The sequence below is a fragment of the Pimephales promelas genome, chromosome 19 (genome assembly GCF_988280905.1).
Source record: "Pimephales promelas chromosome 19, fPimPro1.hap1.1, whole genome shotgun sequence".
NCBI classification, from domain to species: Eukaryota; Metazoa; Chordata; class Actinopteri; order Cypriniformes; family Leuciscidae; genus Pimephales; species Pimephales promelas.
Window position 1 is genome coordinate 13,900,008 of NC_142787.1, and position 13,345 is coordinate 13,913,352.

The following is a 13,345-nucleotide window of genomic DNA, read 5'->3' on the forward strand; positions in this document are numbered from 1 at the left end:
TATATCTTTCTATTTTTACATGCTGTGCTGTCATTCTTTTGAGCATTTTCACATGCCATACATCAAAATAATCCTTACTTTCTCTACTTGAAGGCTATGTTTGTAATAAATCAATAGTACCTAGATAAATATCTCAAAAATGCAATAAACAAAAAGAAAAACAATTTTTTTGAAAAAAAATCTCCATATTTTATTCAATACAAAAAAATGATAAATGTAAACCTCAAACTTGTCAATGAGAAAAATGTGCATAAAACAGTTTAAAACTATACAGAATTGATTTGAACTGTTTACATCACTTAGTTTTTAAGATACACTCATTTAAAAAAGGGGAGTAAAATGCCATATGTAAAATATTCAATTACATTTGTGGTCAAACAGATAACATTTTGCTTTTGAACATTGATTAAACATTGAATTGGTTAGAATATAAATTAAATAGACCCTGTCAGAACAATTAATAATAAAATAAATATAAAATAAATAAATAAAGGCGATGAGCAGAAGGAATTCGGTGCGTCCGTGTACTTTCATTTTGACATAACGTTGCGCGCATGCGCACACGTGTGTGTGTGTGGGGGGGGGGGGGTGCGTGTGTGTGTGAATGTGCTTGTATTTGCGAGTGTAGAAACGAGAAAGAAATGATAGAATGAAGCAATGGTAAAAAAGACAATAATGATAAGAAGGAACATATAGCAGATGGGAGTCAAGTGCGAGTCAAACCTATTATATATTCAGTCAAACGCATGGCCAAAAGACGCTGCTTCTGACGTCACTACATGCGACACAAGCTGGGGTCAAAGTGCACAGGAAGTGATGTCGTGATCAGTCCATGGATCCGTCATCGGAAGACGCAACTACCAATTGCGGATCTATAGCACATGTGTGCAAAGACGTGCAATGCATTTTTGTGTGTTTTTTTGGTAACGCGCATTATTACAGACTCATTAGAGGGTGGAAACCGCGCAACATGAGCATGTTGAGGCTTGATCTGCCATGTGCACCGAACGTGATACCTCAATGCGCCATCGGAAGGCGTCACTATCAATCGCAGATCTACAGATCATGTGTGCAAAGACGTGCAATGCATTTTTGTGATTTTTTTGAGAAACGCATTTTGCGCATTTTGTACAGACTCATTAGAGGGTGAAAACAACGCAACATGCGCATGTTGGAGGCTTGATCTGACAATTTTACATCTCTGGTTTTGTATGCAAAAAGAATGATTGAGCTAGCCACTTGGTTTCAGTTTCTATAGGCTGTTAAACAGACACACGCAAACCGGAGCGCCGACGCTCCCGTCGGTCTTAAAGGGTTAATGCATTCAACTATTTTTATAATCCATTAAATAGAATAAATATAAACATTCAAGTGAAGTAATTCCATTATTTTCTTCAATTTGTACTTCTTTATTTTTCAAATAGTTGTTTGTAAAGTGTTCTAATTACCACTATGTGTGTAATGCACTATATAAATGTATAGCGCTGTATAGACAGTACAACAGCAGAATTGAGATTATGTGATGTTCTCATTACACATAAGCTTCATTTTCTTTATGCAAAAAACAATTTCTTATTTTTTTTCACTTGTGCAACTGTGTTTATATGTACGGCCTAGTCTTTCATCATTTTTTGTCTAGTAACAAATCTTCTCTTTTGTTTTCCCAGGGTCAGATGGGCAGTAAGGGTTTCCCTGGGACAGTTGGACCTGAAGGGGTCAAAGTGAGAACATGAGCAATATAAACACACAAATCTCCTAAAGCATGCAGGGTCACTCAACACACTCTCTGATGTCTTTCAGGGTGAGCAGGGTGTCACGGGGAAGGCTGGACCAATGGGTGAGAGGGTAAGTATATAGACAGAGTTATAGCCTCTACACACACGTCTGACCCTCACACTGATGATGTTGTGTTTGTAGGGTCTCGTTGGCTTCATCGGTCCTGCAGGAGAAGCTGGACTAGCTGGAGAGAAGGTAAGACTGTGCAGTAAACATGGCAACTCCTTCAATAGTGTATAGAAGCATCCCAGGATGCACCTCGTGAAGTACAGTAGATGGAGAGACTGATCAGAGCTGCACACTCATTGGTCCAGGTTATATAGACAGTATATATATATATATATATATATATATTACTTTTATTCAGCAAAGTTGCATTTAATTAATCATAAGGCACAGTACAGACATTTATGTTACAAATATTATATTTTATAGAAATGCGGTTGATATTTCTATTCATCAAAAATTATGAAAAAATGTAAACCACTTGAGCAGCAAATCGTCATATTAGAATGAGTTCTGAAAGAACATGTGACTCTGAAAAATACAGCTTTGATCACAGGAATAAATTTCATTTTAAAATATATTTAAATAGAAAACAGTTTTTTGAAATTGTAATCATATTTCACAATATTTCTGTTTTTACTATATTTTAATCAAATAAATGCAGCCTTTGTGAGCAGAAGAGTCTTCTAGAAAATGCTAGAAAGGCCCCAAACCTTTGAACGCTAGTATAAATGTTATGTGTGTTATGTGATTTATTTAGGGTGATCGTGGAGAGATGGGTTTGCCTGGACCTCCAGGAGAGAAAGGGTCTTTGGTACGCCACTCATACTCACAAATACACACTCATAGAAACAGACTTTGTTGCATTCTGTAAAGCTGCTTTGAAACAATCTGTGTTGTAAAAAGCACTATATAAATAAAGGTGACTTGACCTGACTTGACAAATACTGCCCTTAAATTCGCAGCAAGCTCTACCTCCCTCTTTCTGTCCCCCTTAAAATGATGAATGTTGTTTAAAACAGGAAGTTCAACTGTCCATCATAGTTACATGGCCCACTTCCTCCCAGTCATCAGCTCATGTGTGTCTGGAATTGGTTACAAATATACAAAACATACCATGAGAATAACATACAAATATACCATAGTAATGCAATGTTATACAAAATAAAAATATAATTGCCTGGGTTGCACAAACAGGGTTTAGATTAGACCTTAGTTCAATTAGGGCAGTTAAGTAGCTTTTATAAATGTGCCGTAGAAAAAAAAACTGGTGTGAAAAAAATTACTGGTGTGAATCTTCAGTCAAAACAATGGCACTGACTTATTATAAGATTTATCAGTGCAAGTTGCGTTCAGTTAAAATAGTTCAGACATGCATGGGACGCAGGACTAGGCTTAAGCCCTATCTGTGAAACCGGGAGGGAATATTTTGTAATGTAGTATTTTGTATGGTGTGTTTGTCTGTTTTACATGTTTGTCATCACTTACAGGGGCACCCAGGAACCCCTGGAGAGAGCGGCCCAGCCGGAGCACCAGGCAGTCCTGTAAGTCTACATCAGATCCTCAGATACTGAAGCTGTCAGACACTTCTGTAGAATGTTCTGTGCTTTTAGTTTGGACAGACAATGCAAACACACACCAATTGTAGCAGTGATGGAGACAGGAGCCAGTCACCCCATAGAGTGCGCCAGAACAGAAGAAAGAGAAAAGAAAGACTGGTGGTGCGTCTTTAACAATGTCTTTTTTACAGGGTCCACCCGGATCACGTGGACCCATCGGCTTGAGAGGACCTAAAGGAAGACGGGTAAGACATCTGGGCATCATAAGTGTGCAAGTCAGTCTTTTCACTTTAATATAAAGTAAAACACTACAAGGACTGAACCAGTGGCCTTCTGGTTACCAACCTTGAGCTTTAACCACCACACCACTTCTACATTTACATTTGCATTTATTCATTTAGGAGACGCTTTTATCCAAAGTGACTTACACATGAGAACAATTAGAAGCAGTGAAACTAACAATATGCAAGTGCTATGACCTTTCCTGTTTAATCTAACGCATTACATGGACTTAAGATAATAGATTTAATATAAGATTGAAGTATTAATGGGTCAAGTGTTGCTGAAAAAGATGAGTGTTCAGCAGTTTCTTGAAAATGGTCTCGGCTTCAGCAGATCTGGTTGAGTTGGGCAGGGCATTCCACCAGCAGAACAGACCAGGAAAATGCCAGAGAAAGAGATTGTGTGCCTCTTTGCGATGGCACCACAATTTAATAAACTTGTAGGCTAGTTAAGTCATTAGTTAGTTAGTTAGTTGGTTGGTTGGTTGGTTGGTTAGTTAGTTAGTTAGTTGGATAAACTGTTAGGCTAGTTTGTTTGTTTGTTAGTTGGATAAACTTGTTGGCTAGTTAAATTATTCGTTTGTTGGTTAGTTGGTTGGATAAACTGGTTGGCTAGTTTGTCTGTTTGTTTGTTGGATAAACTAGTAGGCTAGTTAAATCATTAGTTAGTTGGATAAACTGGTAGGCTAGTTTCTTTGTTTGCTTGTTTGTTTTTTGTTTGTTTGTTGGATAAACTAGTAGGCTAGTTATATTGTTAGTTTGTTAGTTAGTTGGATAAACTTGTGGACTTGTTTGTTTGTTTGTTGGATAAACTAGTAGGCTAGTTAAATAGTTAGTTAGTTAGTTGGTTAGTTTGTTAGTTTTACAGTTGGATAAACTGGTAGGCTAGTTTGTTTGTTGGATAAACTGGTAGGCTAGTTAGTTAAATTGTTAGTTAATTAGTTGGATAAACTGGTAGGCTAGTTAGTTTGTTTGTTTGTTAGTTGGATAAACTTGTCAGCTAGTTAAATCTTTAGTTAGTTAGTTGGATAAACTGGTAGGCTTGTTAAATAGTTAGTTAGTTAGTTAGTTAGTTAGTTAGTTAGTTAGTTAGTTAGTTAGTTAGTTTTAGTTAGTTGGATAAACTGGGAGGCTAGTTTGTTTGTTTGTTTGTTTGTTTGTTTGTTTGTTTGTTGGATAAACTAGTAGGGTAGTAAAATCATTAGTTTGTTAGTTGGATAAACTGGTAGGCTAGTTTGTTTGTTGGATAAACTAGTAGGCTAGTTAGTTAGTTTGTTAGTTAGTTGGATAAACTGGTAGGCTAGTTTGTTAGTTTGTTGGATAAACTGGTATGCTAGTTAAATCGTTAGTTTGTTAGTTAGTTGGATAAACTGGTAAGCTAGTTTGTTTGTTGGATAAAGTAGTTGAGTTTGTTTGTTTGTTTCTTGGATAAACTGGTAGGCTAGTTTGTTAGTTTGTTGGATAAACTGGTAGGCTAGTTAAATCGTTAGTTAGTTTGTTAGTTAGTTGGATAAACTGGTAGGCTAGTTTGTTTGTTTGTTTGTTGGATAAACTAGTTAGTTAGTTAGTTGGATAAATTGGTAGGCTAGTTATTTAGTTTGTTAGTTTGTTTGTTGGATAAACTGCTAGGCTAGTTTGTGGAATAAACTGGTTGGCTAGTTTGTTGGATAAACTAGTAGTCTAGTTAAGTCATTAGTTGGTTGGTTACTTAGTTGCATATTTATAGTAATAGGCTAGTTAGTCATCCAATAGATATATTTTAGTCAGTTAGTTAAACTGTTATTCTGTTAGTCAACTAGATAGATAGATAGATAGATAGATAGATAGATAGATAGATAGATAGATAGATAGATAGATAGATGCAAAAGCCTCTAAATGCCATTTGAAATTTTCTTCTTTAATGATGATTTTAATCAAACTTGTATATTTAAGTTCAGTAATTTCACTTAAATAACAATTAATAGGTAATTATCATTGCCATTTAAGTGAAATCATTGAACTTAAATATACAAGCTTGATAAAAATTATCATTCTAGAAGAAAATTTCAAATGGCACTTAGAGGCTTTTGCATCTGAACTCTTCAGATAGATAGATAGATAGATAGATAGATAGATAGATAGATAGATAGATAGATAGATAGATAGATAGATATATAGATAGATAGATAGATAGATAGATAGATAGATAGATAGATAGATAGATAGATTAATGTATACATGTTAATTATCACAGAGACGGATTATTCAGTTCGCTCACACCCATTCAAACACACACATTGTAAATATGTTTGATTAGGCGGCAGGATCCTCATGAATTACTGTAGAGGAGACTGAGCTCAGGGATGCAATGGAAATATGCTTAGGAGAGTTTGTCTTTGCCGCTGTCTGGTCTTAGTTAGAGTCCCTCGCTGAGCCTTTAAATAAAAAACTTGTTGTCTTGATGATTCAATAATGCGTTTAACCCCATTTTTATTTTCTGCCTTCACCTCGTCCAACACTGTGAAGTAGAACTGGTCAAAACAGCAGTGTATGTGATAAACTGACTTTGGTCAGTGTTTATGTGAAACAGAATGAAACATAACTCTTTCAAAAATACTTTATTACAGACAAATGTGAGATTGTAACCAATTCATCAATGGTTATTCTATGAAAATGGTTTTATGTTGTTTTTTGTCTTTTTGGTAGCATTCGCTAAGGCAAGTATTGCAGTTGCTTGATATATTTGAACAAAACCCATAATCTTTTATTTAAAAATAGTCTTACTGAAGATGTGCCCTGAGCCGTATCTAGAGGGCTGAATATCATAGACTTTAGGGTGAACTCTTTGAACTTGATCCAGTGGGCAACCATCTAGAAAACCCTATCAACTGCACATACTAACACCTCAGATCACATTAGAAATTGCGTAGTATCTCCTTGGCAAGCAGTCTGAATCACATAGAAAGACTAAATTTACTCTGATAACACTGCGGAATGGCCCGCTGACATGATGTCCAGCATTAATAGGTGTTGAAGAGATAATGCAACACTTTATTTTCTGTTTTATGGATGTTTATTGGATTAGTCAGCATATTAATATCACTAGTAAGCCAAATGAGGTATTCCAACATATTCTACCAAGTTCCTTCAGCTTCTCTAGTGTGTGTGTGTGTGTGTGTGTGTGTGTGTGTGTGTGTGTGTGCGTGTGTGTGTGTGTGTGTGAAACAGACAAAGAGAGTGTGTGCCAGCTGGCAGAAACTGTATGATGGTATTGTTTCAACAGTCTGATGTTTTTTGGCTGGACGCACACACCATAAGTTAGTGTAATTATCAGTGTGCACACACACACACACACAGCATTCTTCGAGTGGGAGCTAATGTGTGTCTGGTCTCTTGATGAAGTCCTTGTGTTCGGATCTCATTCGTAGTGGTGTTATAGGCGAGCCAAACCGCTGTGTGTGATAGCAAGGAGGATTCAGTTGTTTAGGATTGTGTAGCATAAATGTGTGTGTGAGACATTTATGTTCTGTGTGCATCCAGACAGATGCAACAGTTTTGTGTCATGCGTAAACCCCAAGAGTCTCTTGAACATTGACCTACATGCACAACCCAATATACTGCAAACATATCTTTATTCTGCATATCTTCTATATTTAAATCCTACAATACAGCTCCCCCTAGTGTTTGAGTGTATACTTTGGATTTAAAGTGTGTGTGTTTGTAAAGTGTATTCTATACTACTACTCATACTTTTTTGATGTACGGGGGAGGGTCAGACATGTTGCTCAGGATTTCACAATATGGCTTAGCTCATGAATATTAATAGAGTATGCTAAAATATTTTAATATGATAACTTACTGTTTAAATAATGAAGAGTTGAGTACCAAATATAATTCACATTATTAACAGAGTATTTTAGTAGTTTTTATTTCTGATTTGTATCATCTATATATATATATATATATATATATATATATATATATATATATATATATTGGATCTTTTATTTTTAGATTTTCAGTTTGTAATTTTACTTTGTTTTAGTAATATTATGTACTTTGCCATTTTTTATATATTTATTTTTAGCTTTAGTTTCTTAATTTTTTCAGTCATTTTAGTACTTCAACTTATTTTATTACAGTTAGTTGTCAAGGGAACATTTCTAAAATTAATTTACTTTTTTAAGTACAAGGTTTTCATCTAATATTTAAATACATTTTATTTCAGCTTTATTTCAATTAACAAATAATATTTTGGTTACACTTTATTTTAAGGTGATGTAGTTGCATTTACTTACTCAAACTCAAGTAAAGAGTAATATCAATTAACTGCATGTACATTACTTAGGATAGAGTTATGGTTAGGGTTTGGTTTATGGTTTGTTACTTCTAATTATGCATAATTTACTGTTATTACTATTGTAAGTACATGTAGTAATGTGCAACTAGGTCACCTTAAATTAAAGTGTTACTTTTGGTCTTAGATACTAATTACAACTCGCAATAAAGTAATTCGATAAATCAAATGTCTTATTCACGTTACACTGTGACCTGTAGGAGCTATCGTTCTTGTCAGTTAAATTAAAATATTAAATACAATGCACTCAAATTGAATTCCATTTCAAGTGTGGCCATTATTTATTCATCATTTAAAGCTACACTGTGTAACTCTTTTAGTTTATTCTTAGCTATAAACACTTAGTTCTTTCAAAAATATATGTGCTCATTAATGTATATTTACTTCGTTCAAGTAATAAAGTATTATCGTGAGTGTATAATATGCCATTGAAAATACATACGGGTAAGGGGTTCTAATGTCAGTCGCCATGTTGCCCCTCCATCTTGAAAGTACATTAGCCAAAGAGGGACATACCCATTAATTCAAGCTTCACCTTTCGCGTTTCAGTTAACACTCATGGACGAGGTCGAACTGGAAGCCATGTTAATCTTGGACTACATAGGCCACCGTAGGAGTTAAAACGAAATCGGAATTGAGAGGAACAAAAACTAATATTCACTGGATGGTCATATACCTTTTCACCGCTAGATGGGGGTAAAATCACACAGTGTAGCTTTAATAGGACTGCCAAAAGTTCACAAAATGAAAATTGCAAACATTTGTTAGAAATCTGTATTGTTACAGTTGTTACGAACTGCTCTGAGGCTTGTAGATGAGATCCAAACGCAGCTTTATTTGAGGGCAATCCAGAGGCGTAATCCAATGTACAGGCAAGGGTCATACACAGATAGGCAGTCCAAGACAGATACACAGAGAAACAAACAAAACAGGCAGGGACCAGAGGCAAGAGAGTAATCCAGGGAACAGGGCAAGATATCCAAAAACCAAGAGACAAGAAAACCGTAGAATGCTCAGAATTGCAGTGTAACACTAAAACAAGACTTCGCGGTGAGTGACTGAATGAACATGGTATATATAGCCAGACTAACAAGATGAGACAGGTGAATGCAATAGTGAATGAGGTACAGGTGAATGTGATCAGTGATGATGAGTCCGGGCAGTGAGTTCTGGGAAATGTAGTTTGTGTGAAACATAGTCTTATCTGGAGTGCCCTCTGGTGGCTCAAGAGGACACTCCAGCTGGTAACCGTTACATAGCCCCCCCTTTAAGGAGCGGATTCCAGACGCTCCTCAAAATGTCCAGGAGGGAGGTGGAGCGGAGGCGGACCTGGGGGCGGGATGGAGGTCCAGGCCCGTGGAGCGGAAGAGGACCTGGAGACTGCGGCGGAGCTGGCTGTGGAGGCGACCAGGGCGGAGCAGGCTGTGCGGGAGGCCAGGGCGGAGCAGGTTGTAAGGGAGGCCAGGGCGGAGCAGGTTGTAAGGGAGGCCAAGGCGGCGGAGACCCCTCGGGCGGCCACGCCGGCGAAGACCCCTCGGAAGGCCACGGCGGCGAAGACCCCTCGGGCGGGCACGGCGACGAAGACCCCTCGGGCGGCCACGGCGGCGAAGACCCCTCGGGCGGCCACGGCGGTGATGCCCTCTCAGGACCAGGCACCGGCTCAGGAACAGACACTACAACAGAAATGGTCACAAGGACAGACACAGACACAGAAACAAACACTGGATCGGGAGCAGACACTGGATCGGCCATCTTGTCCGGAGACACTGGATCGGCCATCTTGTCCGGAGACACTGGATCGGCCATCTTGTCCGGAGACACTGGATCGGCCATCTTGTCCGGAGACACTGGATCGGCCATCTTGTCCGGAGACACTAGCTTGGAGGCGGCCATCTTGTCCAGAGACACTGGCTTGGAGGCGGCCATCTTGTCCCGAGACACTGGCTCGGAGGAGGCCATCTTGTCTGGAGACACTGGGTCGGCCATCTTGTCCGGAGACACTGGGTCGGCCATCTTGTCCGGAGACACTGGGTCGGCCATCTTGTCCGGAGACACCGGGTCGGCCATCTTGTCCGGAGACACTGGCTTGGAGGCGGCCATCTTGTCCGGAGACACTGGCTTGGAGGCGGCCATCTTGTCTTTAGACACTGGCTTGGCAGAAATGACGTGAAGCATCTCTGGCTCGGCAGAAGTGACGTGGAGCGTCTCTGGCTCGGCAGAAGTGACGTGGAGCGTCTCTGGCTCGGCAGAAGTGACGTGAAGCATCTCTGGCTCGGCAGAAGTGACGGTGAGCGCAGGCTCGGCAGAAGTGACGGTGAGCGCAGGCTCGGCAGGGCTGACGGTGAGCGCAGGCTCGGCAGGGCTGACGGTGAGCGCAGGCTCGGCAGGGCTGACGGTGAGCGCAGGCTCGGCAGGGCTGACGGTGAGCGCAGGCTCGGCAGGGCTGACGGTCTCGGGCTGGACGGTCTCTGGCTGGACGGTCTCTGGCTGGACGGTCTCTGGCTGGACGGTCTCTGGCTGGACGGTCTCTGGCTGGACGGTCTCTAGGAACGCCCCCTCGGCCTTATCCTCAAAGCCCACAGTAAATGATGACCCGCTCAACAGAAGAGCCAGGTCAATGTACTGCTCTAAAGTCCCGTGAGGATCATGCAAGGGCATGAATGAACTGAGCGGTTCAGATAGTCCTCCACGAAAAAAGATCATTAGGCATACCTCTTCTATGCAGGTCAGGTGAGCCAGCTCTAAAAAGTCAGCAACATAATTCTCAATGGATCGATCTCCTTGACGGAGACGCATAAGCTGGACTGCTGGATTCATGATGATGATTGCTGCTGGATCTTGGCACGGCGAAGTCTTCTGTTACGAACTGCTCTGAGGCTTGTAGATGAGATCCAAACGCAGCTTTATTTGAGGGCAATCCAGAGGCGTAATCCAATGTACAGGCAAGGGTCATACACAGATAGGCAGTCCAAGACAGATACACAGAGAAACAAACAAAACAGGCAGGGACCAGAGGCAAGAGAGTAATCCAGGGAACAGGGCAAGATATCCAAAAACCAAGAGACAAGAAAACCGTAGAATGCTCAGAATTGCAGTGTAACACTAAAACAAGACTTCGCGGTGAGTGACTGAATGAACATGGTATATATAGCCAGACTAACAAGATGAGACAGGTGAATGCAATAGTGAATGAGGTACAGGTGAATGTGATCAGTGATGATGAGTCCGGGCAGTGAGTTCTGGGAAATGTAGTTTGTGTGAAACATAGTCTTATCTGGAGTGCCCTCTGGTGGCTCAAGAGGACACTCCAGCTGGTAACCGTTACAACAGTACTACTGCATACTGCTTCCCAAAATGTTCTTGAAAAGTAATACTACCTGCTAGTATACAGGACATAGCTGAGGCGATGAGATTATGAAATATCTCGTGTTTTCTTACTCATTTGCCCCTTTGTTTCAGGGACCTCGAGGTCCAGATGGTGTGCCAGGAGAGCTCGGCACTGAAGGCACAAAGGTAAAGGCCACTGCTCATCCACTGACCAAAGATATTTACTGTACATGCGTTAATCTAACGTTAATGAATGTCTCCTCACAGGGTCCTGATGGTCCTCCGGGAAAAATTGGCTTCCCAGGACAGGCGGTAAATATACAAACATCTATACTGTAACTGCTGCCATGTCTCTCCAATCTTTGACTGATGGTAACAGCCAGTAAATCTGTCCCGTCTCTCTGCAGGGGAAGATCGGCGAGTCTGGGGAGCCAGGGCCAAAGGGATTTCTGGTTTGTTTCTTATTCAAATTTATCTCTTGAATGTTTTTAGGGCTGTTCCTCAAAAATGTAATATGTTTACGTAATAATAATAATACATGTTATTTGTATAGAACATTCCAAATTTGTCACAGGTCAAAATATTAAAACAATAGGAAAAGGTGTAACAATAAAATAAATGAAAGCAATAGAGTTATATTGTATTGTAAACAATTAATTTTAATGATGTTTACTTATTTATTTATGATTTATTATTTCATTAATAATTGATTTGTTGAGTTGTTGCTATTACATAGCAATACATTTTGATAAATCTGTTTTTTTAGGGGATTTTAGGGCCATCTGGGGCTACAGGAGACAAAGGAATCGCAGGGGAGCCTGTGAGTGATGCTTTATTTCTGTCCTACACACTGAAACATATTTTCCACTGTCTTTTATGTAAACCGAGAGCTGTAAATCTACTGGCAACTCAAGAAGATGAGTTTTGATCCTGGAATACATAGAATTGTCTTTCTTTTGATTAGTTACCTATAAAATAATGTTAATAATAACATAACTGTTTTACTGTATGTAGTAACCTAATTCATTTCACCAAGTTTGTGACCTAATTGGTCTTTCTTGGCATTCAACCCTCATTTGCAGATTGTTAAATGTTTGTGATTATGTAGCAGAAAAATGTAAATAAGATTTTCAGTAATTTTGCCAGGGTGTAGATGAGAGATTGTACACACAAACACACAGACACACACTGCTTCACAGTTTAACATTATGGCTTCAGATAATAGAAGATTGCTATATTGAAATGTGTTGGGTTTGTGTGTATGTATTACTGATAAATGATTTTGTTTGTTTGGGACAAGGGACCTTCAGGGCCCCCAGGAACTCTCGGACCTCCCGGAAATCCAGGGCCAAAGGTAATCCACTCCACACGTACACAAACACGTGTCCAGGTTTTCCGTTGCTTCTGTCTGTTTTGATTCCCTTGATTGTGATTGATACTGAAATTAAAATGATTACCCTGATTAATCCTATTTACACACACCATCATACTTTAATTGATTAATGAAAGTAGTTTCATTTAATTCATCCATTTCTATTGTCATCAAAAAAGAAAGAGAAATAGAAAAAAAAACTCTTTTTCTTTCTCTCAGGGCCCTGCAGGAAAAGTTGGCGATCCCGGCCTTCCAGGAGAACCTGGAGAAAAGGTGGGATAAACTGTTTTATCTGTAAACTGTATAAACTACATAATAAGACTGTACTTTACAATTTGTTTTGTTTTTTGTTTGTTTTGAGAAAATTTTTATATTTTAGGTTAACATAAACCTAACCAAATTAACCTAGCATGATAAGCATGCCCACCATCAAAAATGAAAGTCATGCTACAATGTGTATATTATATAAAAAAAAGTTATATATATTATATATATGAAGAGTTCAGATGCAAAAGCCTCTAAATGCCATTTGGAATTTTCTTCTAAAATAACAATTTTTATCAAGCTTGTATATTTAAGTTCAGTAATTTCACTTAAATGACAATTAATAGGTCATCTTCATTGCCATTTAAGTGAAATTACTGAACTTAAATATACAAGCTTGATAAAAATGATCATTTTAGAAGGA

General features: G+C 39.0%; 1 protein-coding gene across 1 annotated transcript in view; it reads left to right on the top strand.

Moving 5' to 3' along the window:
* col27a1a (collagen, type XXVII, alpha 1a) overlaps positions 1-13,345 on the top strand; it is a 72,639-nt gene that overhangs the window by 45,153 nt on the left and 14,141 nt on the right. Inside the window, exons 23-34 of the mRNA XM_039681829.2 lie at positions 1,668-1,721; positions 1,801-1,845; positions 1,918-1,971; positions 2,543-2,596; positions 3,273-3,326; positions 3,533-3,586; positions 11,418-11,471; positions 11,553-11,597; positions 11,693-11,737; positions 12,052-12,105; positions 12,586-12,639; positions 12,877-12,930. Coding sequence (XP_039537763.2) covers positions 1,668-1,721; positions 1,801-1,845; positions 1,918-1,971; positions 2,543-2,596; positions 3,273-3,326; positions 3,533-3,586; positions 11,418-11,471; positions 11,553-11,597; positions 11,693-11,737; positions 12,052-12,105; positions 12,586-12,639; positions 12,877-12,930 — 621 coding nt within the window. The remainder of the gene's footprint in view (positions 1-1,667; positions 1,722-1,800; positions 1,846-1,917; positions 1,972-2,542; positions 2,597-3,272; positions 3,327-3,532; positions 3,587-11,417; positions 11,472-11,552; positions 11,598-11,692; positions 11,738-12,051; positions 12,106-12,585; positions 12,640-12,876; positions 12,931-13,345) is intronic.